We start from the raw sequence: 27,060 nt of genomic DNA, 5'->3' as shown, positions 1-27,060 counted from the left end.
GGCAAAGTGCCTCCTTCACTGATGTATCAGCTGTCTCCTGCAGCAAGTGGCTTCTCTGAACCCACATTTTCCAAATATAGGAGTGAAAAATTTGGATTATGAATCTTGAAGTATGAGTTTGAAATTATTCTTCGCAAGGCATTTAGAAAATGGGGGTCAAGCAGAAGGTCTGCAAACATTCTAAGACTAAGAATAAGAACAGTGCGGTGCATTACTGCTGGACTTACTTGAAGACTTTGACGTAGTCTGCCAGTTCTGGAATAGACGTGATGTCACCCTGTGGAGAAGAGACAGCAGTCACCACAACAGACGGGAAAAACTTCCGCCTTTTTACTTCAGATTTCCACATGTAATGTCAACAATTGTCCCGCAAGATCTCAGTACGCTAAAGTACTTGTTAATATCGGCTCCCATTCAATAAGAGCATTGGATTAAACAACATCACATGACACAATGAGCTTACACGGACTGGACTTGACAAAATGAGGTCCCAAATCTGAAATGTCTCCTTTCCCAGTTTATATTGATGATAATAATAAAGCAACTATGACGACACCTTTCAGAGTTCATGTTAACGACTGAGTCCCTCACGTACCAGTGTGTTGGACGTTTTTCCACCCTCCAGCGTGATCTCCAGGTCTGACAGAGCTGCGTCTACCTCATCCACTTCTTTCTCACTGTTGTTCATGTGGTTGTCCGATGACATGATGGACAGCTTGTTGATGTGATACTGTTGGTGTTAAAACATTTTTTGACATGAAAACATGGAAAAACGTGAAAAATGACTGCACTTTGATACTTTTTGTTCATAGAAAAAATCTAATTATGACTGAAACTTGAATTGAACCCGTACTTTGTGACAAAACAGAAAAAAATGTCAACAAACTATATTAAAAAGTTACACTGAAATAACCCAGAAAAACAAAACATTAAAATGTACTGAAAATATTCAAGAAAAACCAATTATTTAAACAGTGTAAATGAATAAACAAATAAAAGTTGAAAATGTCTTTGAACCGTTCACTGAGGGAGTAAGAGGATCAGCTGAGTCGGACACACGTGGGTTTAATCGGCAGTTCTGCTAAATTCACTACAAAAGTTCTCTCCAACTTATGAGAGGGACTCTGAGTGTGACGACGGTTTTGTCCGTATTTCCACAGTTGCTGACAGAAATGTAAACAAATGAGGTCAGTCCGAATAGCAGGTGGTTTTCAAAGTTGTCAAAAACCAGATGTAGTGGTGACGATGGCTCTTCAGTAAAAAAAAAAAAAAAAAAAAAAAAAAAAAAAAGAGGTCAGGACCAACAAAACAAGCCATAATAAGCCTGTTAGTCAAACTACTCCTGACAACCTGATGACAAATGGTATTTATAACGTCCAAGATTCAACCCCCTGCTAATATATGAATGGACACCTGTTGAGAGAAAGAGAGACGTCGCAGTAGACCCTCAGATATTCAGCGTTTCGGGGAGCTAGGGTTACAGAATATGGGACAAAGGGCACAACTAAGCAAACCTATTTAGTGACAGACTAAAATGCTGCCCAACACTTCAAACAGTTTCTAGGAAGTTTCTGCTGCAGAACTGCAGTAAGATAGAAATAGTTAACCTTGAGCTGCATCAGGACTAGAAGCAGAGGCTGAAATCAGTACTCCAACTTACAGAGCAACTAGTGATGAGATAGGCCCCACCCCTCGCTCAGTGCTGGAGCCTCCTGAAGACCGTCAGGGGGTCAGTAAGACACCGTCACGCTGGGGTGGGTGGTCTGGACCGTGGCAGCGCATCCTGTGACCGAGGATGCTCTATAATTACCCCTGGAGTGAGGACGGGTGGCGTCCTTGGGTCTTGGCTCTCTGAGTTTATGAGGGTCAGAAATAGCAGGGGCAACACCGCCAGATGACGAGGGGGTAACAGGAGTGGGCACCACTGTACAGTACTTGAACAACCGCAGGTTTTCCTAAAGAAATATTTTAAGAAGACTAAACATTGTGTACATAATGTTCATGTAACCAATGAACATAAAGACAAAAGCATCAGCCTTATGTCTTGAGGGAAACTGAGCAGGACACCAGTCCAGGTCTGGCGAGTGTTATCTGTTCCACTGCCATATATAGAGACCCTGCTTCATCCCACATAATTCCCAGGTGCACTTTGGGACCAAACTGCATGAGCCAAACGACTCCAAGTGATGTTTCTTCTACACAGACTTGTATGGAGAAAACTTGCGTGAATGAATAAGAAGCTCAAGGAACTTTCCCTCAACGGTTAAGCTGGCCAGTCAAGTTTCTGGCAAAGCTCTGATCTAATAAATATCACACATATGTTTACCTGCAGGGCGGCAAACATCATCATTTCCTCCTCTGTGCACTCAATTTCCTCCAGCAGGATCGCCCACTTAGCTTGCTCATAGAGCTGGTTCACTCGGATGGCATCGTACTGTTGAATTAGTGAAGGTGTCAGGACACATGTCAACAAAGCACAGCAGGCTCTACTACGCAGGCTTTCACAGACTTGTTTGTGTCGAGCAGGGGTTGAAAGAGTTAGATAATACTGTAGAAATGTTGCTCACCTTTGGATTGAGGTCAAAGAAACTGTGGTATTTAAACCTGAGCAGCAGAACCTCGTTCTCCTTGACATCCTGCTCCATCAGAGACCGGGACGAGTCCAACCACCTGAGTGCACAACAACCATTACTCATGTCATTTCAGAATCACTACTGATGAGACCTTTCAAGCAATGAATCCACCTCACCCCTGGTTGATCTTGGCCTTATCCAAGAGAGACTGCGGCTTGTAAAGTTTGACCAAGATGTCGGGGGAAGAGATGGGCTGGCTGACAGCCAGGATGCTGGGGTTCCCTTCAGAGAGTGGGCTGTCTCCGAACCAGGCCGACGTGGGCGACAGTGGGCTGCCATCTCTGGAGTCATAGGTGGGTGTCATGGTCTTACTATACAATCCTGGACTGGAGTAGATGCTCCCTGGAAAGCAGAAATCCTGTCAGAGTCATGTCGAAAACTATGAGGGCATACCACCCAAAATATAAAAAGCAACTGAGTGGAAAAATAAATACATTAGACTGACTTAAAATATTTTCAGCATATATATATTATTTTATATTTTAATAGTGACCCATGAGAATAGCATGTACAGCGAGCAGCAAAAAATGTTATTAGCCTTTATTTCATGACAAACAGACGTACTTTTTCTATTTAATTCAGAAGTGTCTATAGTCATTTAGACATGTGTCCGGGTCTAGCGAGGTATCTTTTTGAAACGTGTTCATATGTTGCCACGCCAGCAACCTGACATCAAAGGTTCATAACGTAAAACAAGTTGAGCACAAGCACACACACACACACGCACGCACGCACACTTGCAGCCTGGTCCACTACACCATCTGACTACCAGAACACACAGTACAGATGAGTGCTTCAACAATGTTTTCCTGCTGGGACTGATGTGGATCAGCATGCAGTTGTTGCACACGGTGATCAGAGTCTGGCACTTAGTCACAGTCAAAACACCTGCAGGAATGCACTGCACACACAAAACTACATTAGCTACAGAGAAGAGACAGGAAGTACAGGGTACGGGCGGTACGTAATGGATTAAAGCTAAACAGCTTGACGGCGCTGTACCCCGCTTAAATATCAGTGGGCAATTTACAAAATTGAATTTCCTGTTGGCTGACCCGAGGGGAAGAACATTTATCCCCCTTCCCCTGCATTCCCCGTCTCCCTCCTTAAGGTCAAGAAGCAACACTGACTAAACCATTAAAATCCTTCTGAAGTCAGGAAGCAGGCTCAGTTTGTGAGTGTGCACGAGTGTTTGTGTTTGTAAGCGGAGGTCATGAGAACAGAACGCAGGCTTGGGCCACCCATTCCTCTTCATGGTTGTTCACCAGAGTTGCTCCCCCAGTGTGAGGAGTGAAATTTATCTCTAAAAAGGCACTTGAGGGAGGCTGAAAATATTCAGTCTCCAACTAAAAGAAAATACTGGCCCCCTCCATCCTGTTTACAATTCTCGATAACACAAGCAAACGCGCCTAATGCAACATAATCACATTCCTGAAGAGCAACTATGTCCACCATTGACATTGACCTTATGGCATTTAGGTGGACGATAAAACACGTTCAGTTCAGTTGTCTCAAATCTAGAGGAAATGTGGCTGAATCGTTTTAGACATGTTTCATGCTACATTTAAAAAGGAGTGCAAAGCCTTTATCATGTGACCACCCAAGTCAGCAGACATCCTCAGGAGGAGTCTGGTGACTGGGATGCTGGACCTTGAGGTTACAAATGTCATGAGACCTCATCACTCCAACCGTGTGTGGGTGAAAGGTTGGGCTGGGTGGAAGGGGGAAGACGCAGTGCTGAAAAGTAGAGAAGCGAGGGAGAGGAAAGCTTACCTTTGACAGGTCCGATGTATATTATCTCAGAGGCTAGGGTGAGAAAAAAAAAAGACAATGCAAGAAAGGAGGAGAGAGAGAGGTGAGAAGATGGGGGGGAAGCGGACTGATTTGGGTTAACAAAGGAGGAACAGAAAAAAAGAAATCAGGAGCTGTGTGGTATTTCCACTTGTACTGCCAGTGTTTGACACGATTCACTTCACCCCGGTGTGACCAGTGAGGTTTCGATCGTATCCATTCATCTACGACCGGTCAAAGCAGTGGCTATTCAGGGTTCATCCTGAGTGCAAACGATAGTGAGCATACACGCTCCGATCAGCTGGGTCCAGTTGGGTTACGACTGCAGGGTTACCACAATGTTCCTAAGGCTAGAAGATTACATTTGCGAGGTCTGAGTGGGGGTGCAATTTGCACCCAAATGAAAAATCCATGTTTGGCTTTTCTCTTCCGCTAAAGCAATCTTTGATCAGAACTCACATTTGTGAACACCCTGTTGCAAATGAAAGACAAAATTAAAATAACCAGCTGAACAACCTGAACTAAAAATAATACATCTTTTCCCATCAGAAATAAAAAGTCAATCATTAGCTAACACGTTTGGGCTTCTTTCGTGACAGAATGAAATAATTTGGAGGCATTCCTGCGCTATACCAGGTTAGAACAACAAGCGAGCACTGTCTCTGGTTCGGCTGTGGAGAGTAAAGATGGTTGACCTTCCGATTGCATCAGTGCCTCCCGTGATTTACATCAGCAGAGGGGCTGGTCCTTCCTCACATGGGACAGAGAACTGCCTTACAATAATGAATTCTGTCAGACTGCGGCATGTGATCTGATAAAGGAGACGCTAGAAATGCACAAACAAACTCGGTATGTGGCGATGCTCGGTTGGGTGTCTACACTTCACTGATACCACCTGATGGAGGATTGATAAATCAACAGGAACATGGAAGTAATGCGATGGAGAAATGAGTCAGAGTCATGTGCTCAGCTGCAAAACAACAGAGGTAGAAATAATATTTGGATTCTTGCAGTTATAAACTGATACATCCACATTGTACAATATTGTCTTCTGTACATTTCAACAGGTTTACTTGTGTGTGTGTGTAAGGAAGTGCTGATCCGACACATCAAGTGAAGGCTAGGTCTTCCTGCCAGGCAGGACTGATTGACATGTCAGCGAACCACTTTCCCTGCTAAATGATGATTTGCTATAAAAGCCTCAACCTTCAACAGAGCTCTGCACATTATATCACCGGGAAATATTTTGGATCAGAGCTGCAGTTCGAGAGCCTTTTAGGGTAAATGCTCATGATAAATAAAGTGTAAAAACACAATAGCCTTCTAAAACAGATGAACAGAAAGCCAACTTTACAAAGGCAGTATTTGCATGACGGTGAGCATCCGTTTGGTGTATTATACATTTCCCTGAGTAATCTTTCATACAGGGACAGTTACAATTACATTTTGTATACAGGACAGAAATGGATCTTTAAACAAAATGTGGGGAAAGAATAGAATATGACTGTGTGATTCCATTTTACCCTGTTTTTAAGTGTTATCAGATTTTGTAGTTGGCAATGTTGTGAGAGCAGAGGGTAGCTCCCCCCACCTCTCCAGTCACCGTCGGACGGACGGAGTTGTAGAGCCCGTTTTGGGTTTAAATGGCAGCGTGACCGAGTATGTGTGGAATCTCAACCATTCTTCATCCTCCCTGCCAAGGAACTGAGAGCCAGGGACGTAGAGAGCACGATCATATTTGGCCAGCTACTCCCAATATGGAGTCGTTTCTCTTAGTTCACCGAGACAAAACAAATTAATGTGAGGTTTCTTCAATAAATAGAAAAAATATATATGTATTTTCTTAAATCATTACACTTTAATATTTCTGAGATACTGCTTCATGGCCGCTTAGTTATAAGACGTAAAACTGTACTATCCATTTTCTTTCATGTGGAAGAGGATCAGGTGGTTTAAAAAATATATATTGATTCAACTAGAAGCCAGTAGTCAGTAGGAAATGCAGAATATAGAGTGAAATATATGGCTTTCTAAGAAATGTCTAGAAGCGTGACAGATATTTAAAGACAATGAACACTGTACAGTGATATGTTACAAGCACAGATGAAATTGACTGGAAGAAACAGTAGATGATTCAACAGCAAGTAAAAAGGAAACGAGAAAACATTGTGGAACTGTGTGAATTTTAGGCATCATAGAAAAAAAAGGTAGATTAATTATTATACTAAAATACATTTTATAGTTATTACACTAAAATCCTAAGAAATCATATTAAAAAAGGGCTGGAAAAAAATGGAAAAAAAGGCAGCACGAACCTGCCAAAGACGGCTGATGATCAGAAGAATGCAATATCTGGAGACTACATTCAGGGGTTTGGAAATGGATGCTAACCCAAGCAAAGAATTACACCAGCGAAATGTCACTTTTTTTACTTCATAACTGGTGGACAAGCACAACACTTCTTGATTTTGTTTCTAATTCAGTCCTTCTCCCATTAACGGCTCCACCCGCTTGGTTCAAGATGTTGAGGGCTTTGAGCTAGACTCATGATCGGCACATGTCTATGCTTCTACTGCGTCCGCAGCTCACCTGATCCAGGAGTCAAAAGCGGACCCTCCAACTGCAGGTCATCCTCCTCTGCTTCCTCAAACTTTTTCTTCTTCTTCTTAGGATCCCGCGGCTTGCGCAGGAGAGACAGCTCCTCTGGGTGACGGATGTCTGCAAGGAAACAGGCAACGTTAAAGTCAAGGTAGTCACCTCAAAAACTAAAAACCTCAAAAAAAAAAAATCTGTGTGCAGAGCCAGCATGACCTGAACACAGATATTTTAAAATATTTTCAACCATCAGAAAGACAGAGATGACAGGGAAGGATTGTTGACAGCTGTGCGCACGAGCGGTGGAAAATTGCAAATCCCTTTTCTCAGGGCTCCAGAGAATCTTGCTTCAACTTTAATCCAACTGAGATGGAGCAGATATAGCACCGATATCACTCATCCACTCCCTGCACTCACACGCATTATAATGTATCAAGTTGCTGGTGGGGAGTTTCTGAACAGTAGGACATTCAACTCGGAATAAAACAAGCCACAACATCCAGTTTGATAATATCACTCACATAATTATGACATCAACGGTCCCAGCGTTAGCAGACTAAGCAGCGTAACATTTCCGAGCTGCGATGAAGCCAATATGTGTCAGGTCTAAAATGAATGAGGTTGAAGCACATCTGGATCGTCAGCTGGAATTTGTTTTCTTGATTTGGTGAAAATTTTAGACGATATTTGAGCCTCCCAGTTCATCATCGTTTCCACTCTTTCTGGCATACTAATTACAAACGTATTAATTTGTCGAGGTGGAAGGTGACAGTGGAGGAGTGGGTGTTGATGGAAGGCTGTGGTTGGACACCAAAAGAATGTTTAGTTTGTGTTACTAAAGCAAAAGCATTCCAGGAGTTTTTAAAAACTACCAGATGGGACCCTGTGTCTCCCTCCTCCTTCGTTCTGGTGTTGCAGTAGTGGTGGAGCAATACGGCTCTGCCCTTATACAGCCATGTGAGAGCAGGCGTGCGGCCGCGCTTCAGCCCCACTCAGCTTGAGACCAGGCCAACACACACACTGGAGCGTAAATGCAGCCTGGCAAAAAGTTAGTGAGGATTTTGCTTTCAGAACAGTTTATTATATTATGGCAACTGTTCCAAGCAAAAACCCTGTTTATCAAAACTGAATACAGAACTAAAACTATCAGGAATTCGGAAAAAAATTACATTTATAATTCAGAGATACTATTGAATAATATAAGTAGCTAGAAGCACATCTTGTTATTTCATTTATATCAGTCAAATTAGCTTCATTGGACAGCATATTGGATTGCTATAGCGGGTTAAGGTAACAGACAGACAACAACATGGATAGGAGGTGGAATTGTCGCCATTTATCTACGATGGAAGTTCATAAAAAGCAACAAAAGATTTGGATGCTGCCGGCCAGATGCCCATCAAACCCATGAGGAGTCAGTTCGGTGAGTTGGGAATTGCATATGTCCGTGTAAAATCAATATAAAAATGTTTGTCGCTTAAATTAAGAGTGACGAATCCTTCAATAGAGTCATGCATCACGGAAGCAGACAGAAATTCCAAAATTGTGGATGAATACGCCCGTTCCTACAGTCTGCCAAGCTATTTCTTCAGCAAATAAATATGTTTTTCCCTCCAAGTTTTGCATCTCAGCTACAAACAGGTTTACTCAACAGTCCCGTTAAAAACCACAAATGCTGATAAAAACAGATTTTTCAAAAGCTCAACATGCCCTATGATTAATCACTGATGACATCAGGGGCACAAATTTTGGGGATCATGTCGGCTTAGTGCCGTTGTTTTTTCCCCACAGGATTTAATGTGGCAGATTTGGCATTCAGGTAGGAAAAGTGAAGTCCAGAAAAATGACAAGTGAAAAATGAAAAATGAGCAAGTAACTCCAGCCTTTTTCCATATTAACTCACTGTTCTGATGTAGAAGCGAGAGGCCAAAAAATGGCCCGCTCAGACTGAATAGTGCGGAATCTGAGCCACCTAGTAACCACACAGGGAGGGTTAATGTTTCACACTGCAATGATAAGCGCACTAGAAAGCTACACACAGGGTTTCTTAAAGTCAAATGCTTGCAGAGCCAAACACAGTTTATTTGAGGGCGAAGAATTTCCACAATGAGATGGAAGCAACAAACAACACAAGAAGAGAACAAAGCGTCCGAATTTGACTTTCCCTTTTGCACTGAGCCAACTGTGTTGACTGCCATCAATCTAGCCGTCCAATTTAACCTTAGAAGGTTGAACACAGACTTGCACCTAAACATGAATCAGTGTTTTTTTTTTCCTGACAAAGATATAAGTCCTGTTTCAAGTTTCACTTTCATTTTCCATGTGAAATGTTAAGGGATCACATTATGCCAAGAATAATAAGACACTTGCGACCCACCAAAAATGCAGCTGGCATTACAAAAAAACTGACCGAATGGCCATGAAAGCAAGTTTAATCTCGCAATATCCAACTCAGACTGCTGCATTGTCCAATGATCAGCAGTGGAGAGATTCATAAAACGTTAACATTCTATTAAGAATCAAGATCAACAGGAGAAAAGAACGATCGCGCAGGTGTGAGGGAATATTTTGGTTCGTCGCTGCAGTAATGACATAGATGACACCAAGACAATAAAGCTTGATGTCCATTCCGTCTACTTTTGGCAGCAACCAGGCCGGCAGCCAGAGGAAAGTGCTTGAGCGAGCGCCAGCAGGGCTTGCGAGACCGACTCCCGGGAACAGATGATTCACAGCGAGTAAGTAGCGTCCAGCCGCAGAAGAATCACAACAAAGTCACATTCTAATTTTAACAATCCTCCTCTCCTTGTTTAAACAGATAAAATCCCTAGAAGGACATGATAAACAATAGTGAAGCTCTGATAAAAATCTAATACTGCACCTTTTCCTCATTAAAGGCACAACATGCAAGGAAACTGCCCACTGTTGAACTGGTGCTAAAAAGAAAGCCAAAAAGAATGGTGATGTATTTTAATAAAGCAGAAGGAGGCCAAGCCAAACCGCAGACCACTTGTGTTGTGACAACAGTGGTTGGCTTACTGAGAGAAGTCGAGCGGACTGGGGGCCGACGGAGCAGAAAGAACGGTCTGACCAAGCACTTTGCTGCCACACACCATGGAAAAAATGTATTCAACCATTAAGTCAAACATCCAAGTCCTACAAACACAATGGTTACAAGTTGTGCGATGTAAAAGTATGTAAGTGTGTCTACTTTTTTTGACACTCAAACATTGACAATTTTTTAAGATGCACTCTTCTGCGGTCAGAGTTTAAGGTCGGTCTTCTGCCAGAAAACCAAAAGAGGAGTTCTGCTGATCAGTTTGTGGCACTTAAAGGCTTTCAGACATGTAATATCCAGACGAGAAGGTTCTGTTCTGTGCCGTTGGACACATGAGTTAAACAACCTTCTGTTTAATGAATTTCAGCTACTGAAGTAAGTCCAGGTTGTCTAGACAGGACAAGCTCATGTCTGATATTTCACAAGGCACAGAAAATTACTCTACAGTCGTGAGCTTAAATGTATTAATGTTTCGATGTAGTTTGAAATGGCCTAATTTCAGGAAAATAAGTGGAAAAAAAGAATGCAGACACCATGCAGACAGTCAAGAAATACAAGCACTATATAGTCTTGAAGGTTAAGTGTAAATATTTGGAGTATGTACTTGAAAAATAGTTGAACTTCAAGTCTGAATTCAACACAGGATTCATGCTTTAACACATCTTAACCAGATGTGTTAAAGCATGATGATAAAGATGTGTTTAACACTCGTTCTCTGTTCTTAGCCTACCTTCCAGAACTGGACTTAGATTGGAAAGATATGACTGGATGTCTCACAACTTTCCTACAATATTCTAACTAAAACAAATACATTTTTACTTGATTATAGAGCCACATTTTGCGGTATAATAATGTGTCACATCTCACATCTACAGAGCTCTTGTATGCCGTCATGCACCTACAATTTTACACACTATAAACAGCCATCAACAACAGAGTAAACTGGACTTGAGGACTGAACTTGGCAGAGAGGAAATGGCCTCAGCTGAACTGACATTCCAGAGCCAATTGTCACTTTGACAACAGTGGGAGCAGATTCATGATGACTACTTAAAAAAAAAAAAAAAAAAAAAAGCCTACAATTCCTGTCTTTTTCCCAGTCAGCATGTCTGCTCCTCCCTTCCAGCTGTCTGGAGTGAAGGCTCGTGGCCAGTCGTCATCTCTTCCTGCCCCACAGACTCGCTTTAACATGAAACTCACAGAAACAGCAAAACCATCAACAGCAAGTTCACCAGCTCACAGATGTGTTACAAGTCAGCACGTCATGAGGAAGGACCTCCCTTACAGTGACGGACTTCCTGGGTCCACGGTTTTCACAATAAACTGCATCACACTTTATAATTGCTTCATGTCAGCCAAAAACTTTGTCCTGAATCTGTGCTGCACAAAGACACTGCAGCAGCAACACGGCCAAACTAGTTTCAGTGATCCTTTCACTACGAACATGCCAGGTTGTTCAGTGAACCGATTTAGATTTTTGCTCAGTTCAAATCAAAACAGTAGGTACCTATTAAACTCTACTTAAATAAAAGCAGTAAGATGATCCCATCTGGTGAAGAGAGACAAGTGACAGACACACAACAGGTGTGTCACAACCCTGCGTGATTGAAGGATTTATAAGGGTGTGGGGCTTGTAACCCCACAAACAGCTCTGGAGACAGTGGCACAATACAAGGAAAAGTGGGCGGTAGAAGGTCAGAGGGCACTGAAGTCCAGTATGTGATCTTTGACATTGATGGGACACTGTGGAGCCAATGATGGACAGTTTTCTCTCCTTCACATTGACGCACCACAAAGCTTAGAATTTTGTGCAACCATGTACATTTTTTTGTTCACTTAACTATTCCAGTTTTAATTTAATTCAATTTGAAGGATGGCACTCTGGCCTTAAAAACTGTAATGCAGTAATGAATACTCAGTGATATTGACCCACCCTCAGATACAAAAAGGTTTATGCTTGTTAAAAACTGAAACAGATTATAAACTGTTTACTAAACATGACTGCGAGACTGATGGGGGCATTCTGGGTCAAAGCACTGCGAGTTAGGTGACATGAATCTGTGCCTTATTTATTTGGTAAACAGGAAATCGATGAGGACAAATAAAGGAAAAAACGTAATCCTTGATGCAGTCGTGTTTCCACTTACTGAAAGTTTTGCAGATGTCCGACACCGCCTTGAAGACTCGGTCAGAGAAGTTGACTTTGACTTTCATGTGCTTCATGTTGGGCAGCTGGAGTCTCAAGAGTTTGTGCTGCGGCGTGAACAGAAGCCTGGCATCTGCTTGAATACCGTACTTATCCAGCGTCCAGTGGGTTTTCAACAGCCACGTCTTCTTCTTCTCCCACCACAGAGCGTGGTCCGACCAGTCTTTCTTTACATCTGACGGAGAGCAGAAACAGCTTGGTGAGGGATGGGTTCAAGTTCACAAAATCACATATACACAGCCAACCGTACATTCATTTTTGTTAGGTGATGCGATAAAGCAGCACATCAGGAGATAAATATGAACACATTTTCCTTCGAGCTGAAGGATCACGTCTGGATTTGAGGGAGGAAGGGTGCAAGCATAAGGCGTGAGGGAAGAGAGTGAGGCTGTTTGTGTGACACTCAGGGGGTATCAGGTTCATACGTATGCCTTTGTTGTAAAGTCGTACTGTGATCCCTCTAAAGCAGAGAGAAGCCACCTAAAACCCACATAGCTTGCAGGCTTCTGTTCTGCAGAGACTCAAAACAAAAGGGACCAACCTGTAGACCGACCTCAATGTGTGTCTGTGTGTGTGTGTGTGTGTGTGTGTCTTCAAGGGCAAGGTGAAAGCCTTGTGTGTCTGGTGGGGATTGGAAGTAGCTGTAGGGCTGATGAGCCTGCTGTGATTGTTTAAACTGCCTTCAACGCAATACAATACGAATAACTGCAGCAATAGTTCATACGCTCAAAACAAAAGACCATATTAATAAACCAACACAAGGAACCAAAACATATCTAATTTGATACTGATCAACATACAAGAACACATCATCACGTCATGGTTTTCATGAGTAAGTAACTGAAGTAGTGATGTCATTTGTTAAGCATTAGTCTTATCCCTCTGTCCACGTACTCCCCTCAGACTCACTGTCTGTTCCATGAGTCACAGTGCAGATGCTGAGCTTGGTTTTGCTCAGTCATTGTTAAATAAATAAAAAAAAATGATCAGAAGCATCTGTGCTGTTAAATTACCAGATAACATGTTTCACGCACTGGACAATCTGGTTTCCTATAACTTCCTCCCAAAGGAAACTGACTTGCATATAAACTATTGAGGCACTGTAGAAATGATAAGTAAAAATACACATATTGCTGCATTTGCTATTAGATTCAACATAACAATGGAGTTCTCTATTTCAAAAGTAAAACAGAAACAAAATCTAATGGCCCCTGGTATAGTATTAATCGCTTTCATTCACATGAAGCATGCTTAACTGATTAGGAATCAAGAGTTTGACATGTGTGTCCCAACAGGAAGCACTTGTAAAGCAGCAACAGGAACACTAATAAAACTTTAAAATCTTTCCAAATGGTAATTTACTAAACAATCTTTTGTTTCGATATATCGGTTGGATTTGTGAGGCCAGTTTTATTAACAATCAAGGGTTGTAAAGTGTAGCATGTATTACAGCATGAGAAAAAGATTCAGTCACTCAAAACATTTCCATTGAAAAAACAACAACTTTGTGATTAAAGTATAAATTGTGGTCCTATCAAGTTCCAGTTCACTAAAGGAGACATTTTAAGTTGTTTTGAACTCAATAACTTAGTGGTTCCATAGCAACCTAATGAATTTAGGGGATTTCAGGATAAGTGGCTCGAGCAACAGGAAACAAGGCCGCAGTGACGGGAGAAAATCACACCCACTCTGTGGGGAGTTTGGGATTATTCATGTCGACTGGGAACCCGAACAGAAGAGTCACCACCAGCATCTCAATGTGAACACTGTGTGAATTGAATTGGCCAGATTGATTGTTGAGCAGCTTGATTTTAACACTGTGTGCAATGCAGGCAAACACTTGAGCTAAGACATTCCATGCTTTCTTCAAAGGGACTGTGTGTTACTGTGGCAGCATTGAGAGTCGCTGTCAACATGGCATTCTGAGGCCTCAGCTGTGCAGCACGTCATCATCACGCCAAGGTTTTAAAATGGTCTGACTCAGAAGCAGTTTAAAAGACACAGCAACAGGCCAAAAGCCAGGATGGAGGATCTTGTAACACTCCAACACCTGCAAGCACTTTCAACTGTGTATCTATTGCAGAATAGAATTTAACTTTCCAGATAGTTCTAGCTGAGACGGCCCATGTTTACAAGCCAGGGATGAGATGTGTGGCTCAAGAAACGACAAAATAATCGAAGTTATCCAACAAGCAGAGAAGAAGCAGCTTATCCAGAACTTACCCATACCACTGGGCTTCAACCAAATGAAATATTATTGATTTCAGTTCATCTGCCGAGTGGAAAACCTACATTTTCCAATATGAAACCAGTAGGATATATCTTAAGATACAACTGCATTTCTGGATCATGAGCCCAGCAGGGTGAAAGTACAGGCCAAAGTCCCACAGCTTTAGACAAGTTACAAAGGACTAACTGGACTTGACTTTGGAGTGGATGGATGTACGTCTTCAGCATACTAACACACACAAATCCAGTGTGTTCTGGATCAAGGACAGATTGCAGGATGTATTTTCATAAATTTACTCAGTTTTTCCGCTAACAAGCATATAATTTTGGGTGAGTACAAGCCATCGAGAGCTTCAATTATGAACACTGAACATTTACCTCAGACCACCATTCGACTAAAATGTCCTCATACTCAGCATCTACAGCCTCATTGCAGTCTGTGGGAAGGCATGAATGTCCGTATTTAACAGTCTCCGTAACCTCAACATGCTACTTTTGCATCTCATCTGCCCCAAACCATCTCTTTAGTCGAGATGGACTTCCTCCTTCTGGCTTGTGCCAGTGATTGTAAATAAGAGGAAAGCAGGCTCGGGTGGGCGCTCGATGGGTCCTTTCGGCAACAAGGTGGTAACTGAATCTCAACGGGGGAGGAGGGGCAATGACATCTCTGAGCTAAAAATACTGCCTGCCAAAGCCTGACGTAATGCAACAGAAGAGCAGGGCTTAAGTAATTGGATGCATTAAATGTGGACCCACAAACCAAAGTCGTGCGTGTATGAGTGTGTGCGCGCAAGGATGGAAGAGACAAGAGAACGTGTTTTATGACCTCTGCAGGACATGAAAGATGATTCGGAGATTAAGTGTGTGTGCGCGTGGGTGAAGAAACGAAGATGGCGTCCTTATTCATCCATTAACTGTATTAGCGGTGTTGCTCGGTGTGTGTGTGTGTACGCTTTAACAAGCTCAATTCATCCATAAATTCTGCTAACCAAGTAAATTCTTATTCACCGACTGCCCCATTGCACCAGAAGCATCACACAATATGCTTTAAAGCATGTTTTTCAGTATGATGGTGCAAAACCGACTGACATGTTAATCAAGAAAGATACTTAAGATGTTTTTCAGTGCAATGTCTCTGCTTATGTTGCCTTCAGTGCAATTCCCTTCAAGCCGAAAGAGTCTTGCTGTTTACATTAGGAGGCACAGTCATGTTTATGGATGCCTGTCAGGAATGGGGGAGGGACATGCGGACAGAGGGGAAAAAATAAGTATGACAAGAGCAGGGAAAAATATCACAGATGAGAGACATAATGGCATCTGTATATAAACAGAATTTGCACAAGCCTTCAGAACACAGTGGACGATTTTGCTTGTTAAAAGCCATCAAGGCCAAGTGACTGAAAAGACCTTGACTTTGAATAAGCCTTTATCAAAGCCACACATCAACAGATAAATCCATTAGAAAACAAAGGGAGGGCCACCCAGCAGTTTCCTTGGTGACTTCAGACGGTCGCCACAGAGGTAGTAAAGCAGGGGGGACGTCTTCGTCTACAACACATGAGTTTACATGCAGGTGTGCGGGCCATTATCTCTTCACCAAAATACCATCACATATCATCTGAGACACAAAGTTCTAGAGGATGTCTTTGGTTTGAGTGCTGTCCATATTGTGATGTAAATAAAGGGAACTATCTTGTCAGAGAATCAAGATAGAGGCAGGTGATGACATAACCTGAGACAGACCGAACGCCTCAATTGTCAAGAACACCACCAGGCGATAGCAGTCACACGCACAAGACAGAGAAGACGACTGAAACACAAACATAAGAATTACACTGGAAAAATTGATGAGCCGAATGAATTAGCATCTATTGCTTAAGAAAACCAAAAAAACTTGTCGTGTCCCAATCATCCACTCACATTGTACAAAATGTACTCTGCCTGAGCCATTAGCAAATTACCATCATCATGTGGAAAAGTAACAGTTTCACTGTTGAGCAACTTCAACAGAATCAAGAGCGCTACAGCAGAAATTCATTTTGTCTAAGGCATCCAGGTTGTAATAAAGGAAAAGATTTTTTCCGGACAAATCCAGACGATCCAGAAATACATTGATACAGTCAATGTTCCTCTCAGTGTCAGCACAAAATAAATACGTGAAGATGCCATATTCCCGCTTGAGGGCCTAAAAGGACTCAAGGGACAAGTGATCAACATTGATCCTTTTAAGTGTCAGCTGCTACCACGTCCCTGGTGACACAACAGTGCAACTGAATTAACACAAATTGGTAAGAAACACCCAAGAGATAGAGATGTGAAGTAAAAAAGGGGGACTTAAATTTGTATTGTAGCCTATCTGAAGCAGCAACTGGGCTACGGTGCATTAGAAACGGCCATTAGAGGAAGCCTCCTTGTAGACAGGTAGTCTGTTTCTATTTGTGTCACAAGCCAAATGTGGTACTCTTCTTCCAGGTCCTTGTATGATACAATCAAATGACACGCGAGCCAGCGAAGAAAAGAATATTGGAGATCAATACAGCAGATTGACAATATTCATCTACATCCACGCCAGATCCCTTACCTTCTGCGATGGGCTGGTTAGCTGATGCCAACATGCAGTACATCACAGAAGTTATCAGCAAAATAAAACAGCAGAATCACTTTATTAATTATACCATTTCCAAACTCATTGCTATTTACAGATGCTGGAGATTTCATATGTAAATGACAAAAATAAACTGAACTTGAGTCACCAATTACCCCGTACTGACAAAAACCTTGGACTGCTCGACTTGACTGTACAAAACACGGTGAAAATTGGGCAGCACAATTTGGTATCAGGTGACTCTACCAACGCACACAGGTGTTATACACAACAATGCTGTGGTTTAAAATTTCCTTCCTCTGAAAGCACCATGCTCTCCAGCACCACAGGAAGGTGAGAGGGAACAACACCAGGACGGGATTCCCAAAGGAACAATGGATCTTAGCTTGACTGCATTTTTAAGATTCCTGGCATAACTGCTTCAAAACTTCTTTACGGACAGACAACCTCTTTTAGGATTATTAGAGAAATTACAAATATGGATTTAAAATTTCAAATTATTGGTGTTACCATTACCTGACCAGTCAGTGATCTTTGAGAAGTGAAAGCAAAAAGTGGTTGAAGATGTACTCTGGACTGTATATTTGAAAATGAAAAGGTTAATATATCTCATTTTAGCCATAATAATTATGTAAATCTCTCTGGAGTTATCAGTTTGCAGGCTGACTATGTGGCTACACTGTTTAATACACAGCTACATTATGCAGTAAAGTCAACCATTACTACATAATGCAGGGAAATTTAAAATATGGATATGGTACAGACCATCACTGATAGCCTTGTTATACTCTGTCTATGTCTTACTTTTTAACAGACAAGGGAAACAGGAAACAAAACCAATGTCGATGCGGCTCAGAAGCAGAATCATCAAGGGCTCGATCTTACTCTGGGGCCGGAAAAGCTCTGGCCTGGGCTGGATCGCTATTTCGGCTAACTACTTCCTGCAGAAAAGATTAGACAGCCGGATGATCACAGAGATTTCTCATTTCATAATGGCCAGGATCTGAGTCGGGTTCACAGACGTGATCAATAGATCCAATTACACGTGGTAATAAATCTAAACCATGTCATAGTGAGTTGACAGCACGAGAGACGAGGCCACTACTGTGAGCGGAAGGAGCGGCCCACAGCTTCCCTCCGTGCATCCAAAACGTATCCTTGAAAATGTGGAATTCCTGCTAATGCAGAAGCAGGAATGCATGGGAGGCATGGAGGGAGAACGGCTAGAAAAAAAGCCCCAAAGGAAGCGGGACATCCTGTTCTGAATCCCATCTGTTTCCTAATGAAGCCTGCGCTCCATTGTCAGAACAAAGCAATCACCTTAACTTCCAGTTGGCAGCAAGCTTGGCCCTTCTTGGCATGGTTCAGACAGAGAACACGAGACGAAGAAGAGGTCATCTGCTGAAAAGTGCTGAGGTGAGCTCTTCTCTGCCAATCAGGATGAAAACAGATGAAAAGCACAATCCTACTAGAAAGTCATTTTCTATAAAGATTCAGACTATAAAACAATAAAATAGAGTTTAAAGTCATAACATTAATAACGTTGCGTACATCTTCCAGACAAGTTTGAGAAAATAATCAATAAAAGTAACAATTATTAATTCAACTTTCAGGTTATCGAGGTAATATTTTACCCAAAGGTGTCATCTATAAAGAACGGCAGTACATTCATTAGACAAGAAGTGGAGACGCTTATGTCTATGATCATGTATGACAAGGTTCTTAGAACGTTATAAGCTGTGGTCCACATGCGTTTATTTATTTAAGTAAAAAGTTATTCTAAATACTGGAATTTCCTCATAACTTGAATGTGTTATGGTATTTACATTGAGATATGTAATCCAGGAAACACTAGGAAATATAAAGCATTAAAAATTTGATGTTACAATGCATTGACAGCTCAAACAAACTGCATCATCCATCTATATTGTGTTCCTCAGTCTGGAGTTTGAGGAAAGTTTTGTTGAGGCGGTAGGTAGTTCGTCAGTAAAAATGACCTCCCATCCAGCACGGAAACAACTGTGCGAGCGTCCAACATTCCCAGTCCAGCCATTAGTTTGCTCCAGTTATATTTATAGCACTTTGAAGCGTTCATGAACCTGGCACTGAGTTCAGATAGGACAACAGACATTTTAAGGTGGTGAACAATAGCCGATATTGACACTGTTGTATAACCAGGTATGGGGTTTAACACCAACAAAACTTTGTCAGGAGGAAAAAAAACAGAATGTGATGGAAAGGAACAGGGCTACACAAAGATAGGAGGAGTTGAATGAAGCAAGCGGATGAGAATCCAGCAATGACAGCAGCCACCAGAGAGCACATGCCAAACCCTGGAAGTCATTTCCTGCTTCATCGAAGACTTTTATGGAATTCTGCGTGGTCAACGTCACAGCCAGTCAGGGGAGCAGCGGCTTTCCTTACTCCAGACCCTCCCCCAACAACTATGCTTTCCCTCCTAATTTTCCACCCAGTCCTTCTTCTCCCCTGCATCTTAGCCAGCACATGAATCAGAACCAACACAAGAAGATAAACCTAGTTATCAACCAAATTATCATAGAACTTTTTTGACCTCACAGAGCATAATAAATATAATAGTTTTCATGAGTGAAGAATCGTGCTAGCAAAAGTTCTGAGATGGACTCGGGCTTGTGACACTAGCTGAACTAACCCGACCGATAACATTACGTAGGCATCAAGTTTGTGCAGACCAAGGTGCTGCGAGAGAGGGTCAGCTCTATTTTAGCAAAGCAAAAACAGGACTGTAAGGAGGAGTGAGGCAGAGGAGGACCACGGACAAAGTTCAGAGCATCATGGCCAGCATTCCACTGCTTTTCTGTGATGAGCTGGGACTGTTGCAGAGTCCAGGAGGGACTGGCTGCTTTACGTCAGCGACTCCATCACTCAGCCTAAAAATCCATAGCCACAAGTTTTCACCAAAGTAACTCATTTCCTCAGAGCTTGAGATGTTTCCACCCGCAAACACAAGCAAACCTGAACACTAGAACATCAAATCCTCAGAAAGCATTTGTTTGATAGGCTGAATATAAGGAACAAGACAGTTACCAGTCAAGCTGTAAGCGACCCTTTCAAATCACATCCTTTTGATAATTTCCAAATTGGAAGATTGTATTTACACAAACACACAATATAATTTGATAACACTTGACAATATTGATTGAATCGAAGACTCGCATTTGAAACCCTACAGGCGCCAGAACACGGTAACAAGAAACCTAATCCCTCAAAAAGACAGTAATTTGCTTTAAAAGAAACATGGAGCACTTCTGTAAACGTCACAATCCAGAAAACGGCACATGTGATGGAAACCCAAATTGGGATGAAAGCATTACAGCAGCAGAGAATGAGAGGCGCGTCCATTACACTGGCCGTCCTGGAAGGTAGCAGGGGAGAAAGAGAAGCAGCGCTCTCCACTGTGATCAATAGCTAAGTGCCTTCCTGGCATTTGTCTATTAATCCATAATTGAAGGCCATCTGAGCCTACGATGTTGAGGGGATACCCGCGTCTCCCAGGGATGATAAAAGCCGGAGACGTGTCAAGGCCCAAGCCCTGCTCACGAGAGGTAAGTGGAAACACAAATAGACCTGAACCTGATCCACTCTTTCAGACAGCTGCTGTTTAAACACACAAGCTGAGACTTAAATGAGTCATATGTTTCACGGTTAAAATACTGCACCATTGTTGGACGTACAAGAATCAAGACAGCAAACATCTTCAACATGTGGCAGACAGATTAGTCATTGTACCAGGATGTCCTTTCAGGACTGGACTGACTCAACTCTATGACATCACCTTCCAGACTGCGCACTCGGAAATGAATTTTGGGTCTAAATCAAAATGCTGAAAACCATCCGACTATAACTCGAACAGTGGAAAGACGCCAGGTAGGGGTCCAAATATAAACATATTATAAACATTTTATTGTTGACATTCAAGGCATGTCTCAGTTTGTGAACCCTCTTTCTATCGTCTCAAAGCTATACTGTTGACTAGTGCTTTTTAATAATTTATGTTCTGTTGTTGCCATTCTGCTGTTTTAATACACACTCAACTCATTCTCATTCTTGTGTCTCACACGTTCTAAAAGCTTTCAAATACAGATTGTGATCTCAGCAGAGAACTGTAGCAATTTTGAGTAACTCCCTGCGCAGTTCTTTGGAGGAAGAATTGACGTCAGACTCAAGCACACAATGAGATACATTGCACATCAAAAAGAATGACCAACACGCAACATGCACGACTCCAGCATATGGAAAACTTATGCTGTGGAAGTTAATGATTACAGAGCTGACCTCTTGACTCAGGTAGAAAACAGAAGGCAAGTGAAACAAAATGTTGCCACGTTGTAGAGTAGAAAAGAACAGTATATGACGCACTCCAGCTCCAACTTTCTTAACAGCACCATCCCATAGGAATTGATGCCACCATAGCTTCAAAACTAAAGCCTTTAAAAGAATTGTATTTTGTTTCCCGGTTGTAACTGTCCTTATCAGACTCATAAAGGAGAAGTAAACCTTGTTTCCTCCCTTGTTCTCAAATGCCTTTAACTTCTGAACTAATGTACAACACAAAGGCCAATAAAACTTGAAACGCACTCCTTTTTTAACTCAATAAGATGTAAAATTATATTGACACTGGGGTCCACTGATAAGACTCTAAGTCCATGCAGCATCTGCACCATAACATTCGATATATATGTTAGTATGTTATATCAACTGGCTGATTTATTTCGCTCTCAATATCGACACACTGCTCCGCTGAACTACACAAGGATGAGCGAGGTTGCAGTGGGACGGGCGATGAATTGATATTGTCCAACACACAGCCGCAACACAGCACTTGTCTAGAATAGATGCTGCTCAGCACAGGCAAACCACATAGAACAAAGACCTCAATTATGTGGCGCTCAAACAGGAGAGCTAAAAACGGGAACATGGGCAGGGAGGGAATAAAACCTTGGAGCGCTGCAGGAATTTAGAGCATTTAAAACAGTGTCGACACACAACGCATACTGTCACTCCAGACTCGCACTGCCACCACCATTGACCTTTCTCGGGAATGAAGCAGGCCAGTGTGTTCAAGTGGCTGGAACAGAGGACTCTTTACTTACTCGCACTCAAAGTTATCAAGTGCATAACTGCGGATAGAGAACAGAGGATGACGGAGGAGGGAGAAGAATTGTGTATGGTCTCTTTATATCTTGAATAAAAGACACATACACGCAGCAGGAAACGATGACGGGGTCTGAAGCAGTGCAGATTGACATGGGGATAAACTAATGTAATCATTACAGCCACAACCTTTACTTTTCTCTTTGCATTACTGTAGTAAATGGGGTTTCTGTTCAACAAAACATGGCCTGGGAACACACATTAGACTGTCCAGAACAGGTGAAAGTGTAAGCATCGCAGGTTGAAGATCAGGCTGCCCAACTCTGTGTAGCAAGACTAGAGGCAAACAAAGAACTTTAAGTCGTTTATTGTGAGAAAGTCAAAACGTGCTTTCCAGAAAGGCAAACCTGAGACAGTTTGGGCACACACCCTTCTTTGTACTGTGAACCCAAAAGACCCAACTGTAACTGTGTTGGCTAAATAGATCAGCAAATCAATGAGAACATCAAGAACATGCCTTGTAGCAATTGTGTGAAAGAAAAAATACAGTTTGGTGGCTGGAACTTGGTGGCCGAGCTGAAGAGAATACCAGAGTGAAGAGCTAATGGAAAATAGATATAAATCGAAGTGACAACTCAAATATCAGCTCATATATTCTTTAGATATTCCAAAATAAAGAGGCTCTTTTCTTCGTTGAAAGCAACATTTGCACCTACCTAGTTTCTCCACTAGCTTGAGCATGACTCCTCCGATGTGAATTTCTCCGGTTACTCTGAGTGACACGTCCCGGTGAAGGTCTGTGACATGCATCTTCAACTCCCACGTCCCGTCGGCGTAGCAGCCATCGGGCATCCGGATCCCATCCAGCGCCATCCTGTCAAATACAAGGTGCTTTCAAGGCCGGTGCTCAGTATTCTCTGACAATATCTACCAAGAGATTTTTAGCAACGTAATCTCAATGTGAACATCAATAAATAAGTCAGCAGTGGAATAAAAAAAAAACGCTTATGATTAACACTGACTTATGTTGTATTTGAAGCATCCATCCTGGGACTGGAGTATTACAGGACACATGAAAATGAAATAATGGAAAACACACTTGAAGTGTCTAGGTGTGGCCATAGTTTCAGATTCACTTGACAAAAAAAAGAAGAACCCAGCATTTTTTTTCCAGAACCATTCAGGTTCCCACTATTATCTATGGCCATGGGTCATGACCAACAGAACAAGATATAGAGAGTCAAGCTGCTGACTTGTGTTTCCTTTTGCTGACATCTTCCTATGTGATAGTAAGAAGAGTTTCCAGCAGAAACTTTGATTGAAGCGCCTCTTTCACGGCAGCCAAACATGTCAAGTGAAATGGTCATCCGTGAACCAACCTGATCATCTAGACTTAAATTCAGTTCAGGACAGCTCCACGTAGAGATGAATTTTTAGAAGTGACAGCAACCATAATCGGAAGTGGTTTTAAAAAACAACCGTGCAACCAAATGCGCTGCAAAACACAGAATTACAGAAGGGAGCGCCTCAAAACTTCCATGACAATTTGAAAAACAATAATCAACAGTGTCTACGGAAAGAAATATCCAATCACGGCAAAAGGGGAAGTTCTGCTGCGTCAAATCAAACGTATTTGTAAGAAGGAAATAGATGTGAAGATGCATGAGTCACGGTTGGCACTGGTCAGTTCTGGTGCTCTTGTTTATGTCCAGCGTTGCTCAAGAATAGCTTTGCCATGACAGAACCAGTGAGGTCACCGGTATATATATATAAACAGAATGAAGCACTAACTGGCTTGCTGTATAAACAGTAATGGATGGGGCCAAAAAAAAAGAGACATAAGAGTTTTTAAACTTAAATACACTAGTCAGCCATAACATTACGACCAGCCTGGGAGATTGTGTGAGTGGAGCAGTGACAGACTGGATCCTGATAGTCATGTGAGATAGCACACAACCTAGTACGCAACACTTTTCAAACACATCTGGCGTCATCATTTTCTTAAGTTTGACTGAAATATGTTGGCAGAAAATTATTTTAACTGTTGCATTTCAAACTCTGATCGAAACAACTTTTTGTTATGAATTTGTTATGAATAAATGGAAGCAATTGTATCACACTGTATGTATTTCAGATGAATTATCTGATTTAAATAAGCTATTAAAATATAATGCTATTATGAGCGTTTATTTCAATTTCCTCTTATACACTGGAAATGTACTATATGACTTAAGTGTTACATTACATGAAGTACAGTCAATATTTCCTCTTACATTATACATTAATAGAAATTATTAATAATTCTGAAGCATTTAACTTATTCCCCGCGTTACTTCCAGTTCAAATGAATGAACATATGGCTCTGCGGGAGCTTTTTAGTGGTTAATGAAGCGAGGGAAATCTAAAAAGTACATCTGTCACAGTCGAATTGGACCTGTGTCCTGCGGGTTACACCAGCGTCACAATAGCTGGAGCTCCAAGTTCAACAGCAGCACTCGGGGCTAATGTCACTCACCTGTTAAATGTAACGGTAAACCCTCGCAAACACACCGAGGGCTGTTATGCAAGCGAGCCTGCCACAATGACTCCGCTCTCCCGGACACTTCCTTCGGCCTCAACCGCACCGAAAAGTGGCGTGAAACGCGGGCTTTGACGCTTAAATGGGCAATAAAGTAGTTAGCCGAGTGCAGCGCTAGCCACGCGAGCTAAAGCCTTTTATCGTATTTCATCAGGTTGAAGGAAAACTCAAATCAAAGCGCTCACCTTCACAAAGACACAAAAACACTCGGCTACACGGTACCAAACAATTCCTTCGACTCCTTAGCTCATGCGGGAGGTGTTCCGGACCACAGAGACGAGGAGAAAATCCCGGGGAAAGTCGGAGAAGAAGTATCCCAAACTGTTTTCCTGCGAGCTCGGGCTTAATGGAGTCCACCCGTCGGTCCCGCTCCCCCTCCCTCCCCCGCCACAGACGGTCACGTCACTGCTCCAGTCCCACTTTTCCTTTCGCACTGGGAGCGTTCACTGGACGCCCACTGGTGCCATTGGGGCTTAAAACAAGTCACTATTCATTCGAAATATATCATTAAAATCAAGTGTTCTTATGATGACAGCTCGCCACTTATGTTTTACTGAAAGCGCAAACAATTATGAACAAATTGTTTTTAAAAAAAAATGGTAGTAACAGAAGTGTTTTTATTATGTTTCATAAGAAGATAAATATTGAAATAAATAAGATGTAATATTGTTGATTTGTAACGTATCAATTAATTCAAATTTTATTACCTGAAAAATGTGTTCATATATTCCATTTAAGTTCCATTTATTCCATTTAAATAATTTAAAGCAAAATTCAGGTCTATTAAGAATGACAGTAAATAGTTATGAAAATAATGTATTTAATTAACTAAGTAATAATTGAATTAAATATTTCAATGACTGTCGTTAACAGCAGGTAATGAAAGAAAAAAAATGTAAATACTCATGAATGATAAAAAGGTACAAAATTAATCTCTTCAATTAGTTAGCGTTGATATACATGACCAGTTTTATGGTTTTATTCTGAGCATATGAGAGCCACATAAAGACAATAGCCCATGTAGATGACAGAGAAAAACGTTTGTAAGATTCATATAATATATTGCATATGCCAATGCTATCTATTGATGCAATTGTTTTAACATTATGACCACTAAAATAGCATGTTTATCAGCCAAGATATTCGTTAGAATCATTATAGTTCCTCAATATATTGATGTATATGGCATGGCATCATGTACTGGCCACAGAAATAGAAGACTATTTCCATAAATCCAATTGTCTGAGATTCTCCACCTGAGGTCCAGGTGCTGACCACTGCAGTGAGTCAGAGCTGCAGTTTGGCCTGTGGTTGGTTGGGCAGCTCTATAAAAGACAGGTGGCCATAATGTCGTTTCACTGCAAACTGTATGAAGCAGCTGCGAGCTTTCCACCCACACCATCTACACAGAATAAATCAATGATTGATTCTCCAGCTTTATTGGCTGCAATGTCTCTCAGTAACCTGCAGTACAAACCACACTCTGACCTCACAAGATCAAAGCCAGAAAAACTCATGTAAACAATAACAAATGCGAATTAAAGAACACGTAATCTACATCTATAAACATTTAAAAATGTGCTTTTGGAAAATCAGAGCTGGACTGAGACTCCAGCTTCAGCAGACTTGCAGTTCAGACCTCAAGTTCCCTTTTATGGGAATAAAGCAGCAGCGTCTGGGAGCACAGGGACGTCACCCTGAGAGCAGCACACCACACACCGACACCCCATTTATTGTCATATTTATGAGCAAACCTGCACATTTAGGTGACTTTTTAAGATGCAGCTGGAAGTTGCTCAGTTTAAAGCATTGGGTTTATGAGCATTAATAATCAATGAAAAGGGAAAATAATTTTAAAATATTAGACATTTCTTTGTAACAATATTAATATAATAAAAAAAGCAGCTCCATTTAATTTTGAGCAATTATTAAATATAACTGTAACATATAATTATATAATTAAAAGGCAGTTTTTCTTCATTTCAGTTCTGCATATTTCTACAGGAAAAATGTGTAAGAAATAATCATTTTACTTATTTTGCACATTTTAATATATATTTTATGTGACGACTGCAACTACACATCTCTTTAATATTTTTTAAATGTTTAATAGTCACATTGGAAATATATATGAATACGAATAATCTGTGGAAAACAAAAGTTGAATTAAGAGACGGCGCGCAGAATTGTCTCTCGTGAAGTTCACGGTTCGTCGGTGTTTGTGGCTCGGTTCCC

General features: G+C 41.6%; 1 protein-coding gene across 7 annotated transcripts in view; it reads right to left on the bottom strand.

Moving 5' to 3' along the window:
* fermt2 (FERM domain containing kindlin 2) overlaps nt 1-25,195 on the bottom strand; it is a 30,155-nt gene extending 4,960 nt beyond the window's left edge. For 2 of the 7 annotated variants that reach the window (XM_053845129.1, XM_053845132.1), the window contains exons 1-10: nt 25,011-25,194; nt 22,964-23,121; nt 12,222-12,455; nt 7,014-7,142; nt 4,407-4,439; nt 2,750-2,975; nt 2,568-2,670; nt 2,327-2,434; nt 596-730; nt 228-277 (exon numbers count right to left, since the gene is read on the bottom strand). In XM_053845129.1, the coding sequence (XP_053701104.1) occupies nt 228-277; nt 596-730; nt 2,327-2,434; nt 2,568-2,670; nt 2,750-2,975; nt 4,407-4,439; nt 7,014-7,142; nt 12,222-12,455; nt 22,964-23,120 (1,175 nt within the window). In that variant the 5' untranslated portion in view covers nt 23,121; nt 25,011-25,194. Of the gene's footprint in view, nt 1-227; nt 278-595; nt 731-2,326; nt 2,435-2,567; nt 2,671-2,749; nt 2,976-4,406; nt 4,440-7,013; nt 7,143-12,221; nt 12,456-22,963; nt 23,122-24,762; nt 24,903-25,010 lie in introns of all 7 variants that reach the window. The other 5 variants (XM_053845134.1, XM_053845131.1, XM_053845130.1 and 2 more) reach the window with 4 other exon arrangements.
* Nucleotides 25,196-27,060: the final 1,865 nt, after the last annotated feature.

This window comes from Synchiropus splendidus, chromosome 16 (genome assembly GCF_027744825.2).
Source record: "Synchiropus splendidus isolate RoL2022-P1 chromosome 16, RoL_Sspl_1.0, whole genome shotgun sequence".
Classification (NCBI taxonomy): Eukaryota; Metazoa; Chordata; class Actinopteri; order Syngnathiformes; family Callionymidae; genus Synchiropus; species Synchiropus splendidus.
This window is presented reverse-complemented; position numbering and strand designations above follow the sequence as displayed.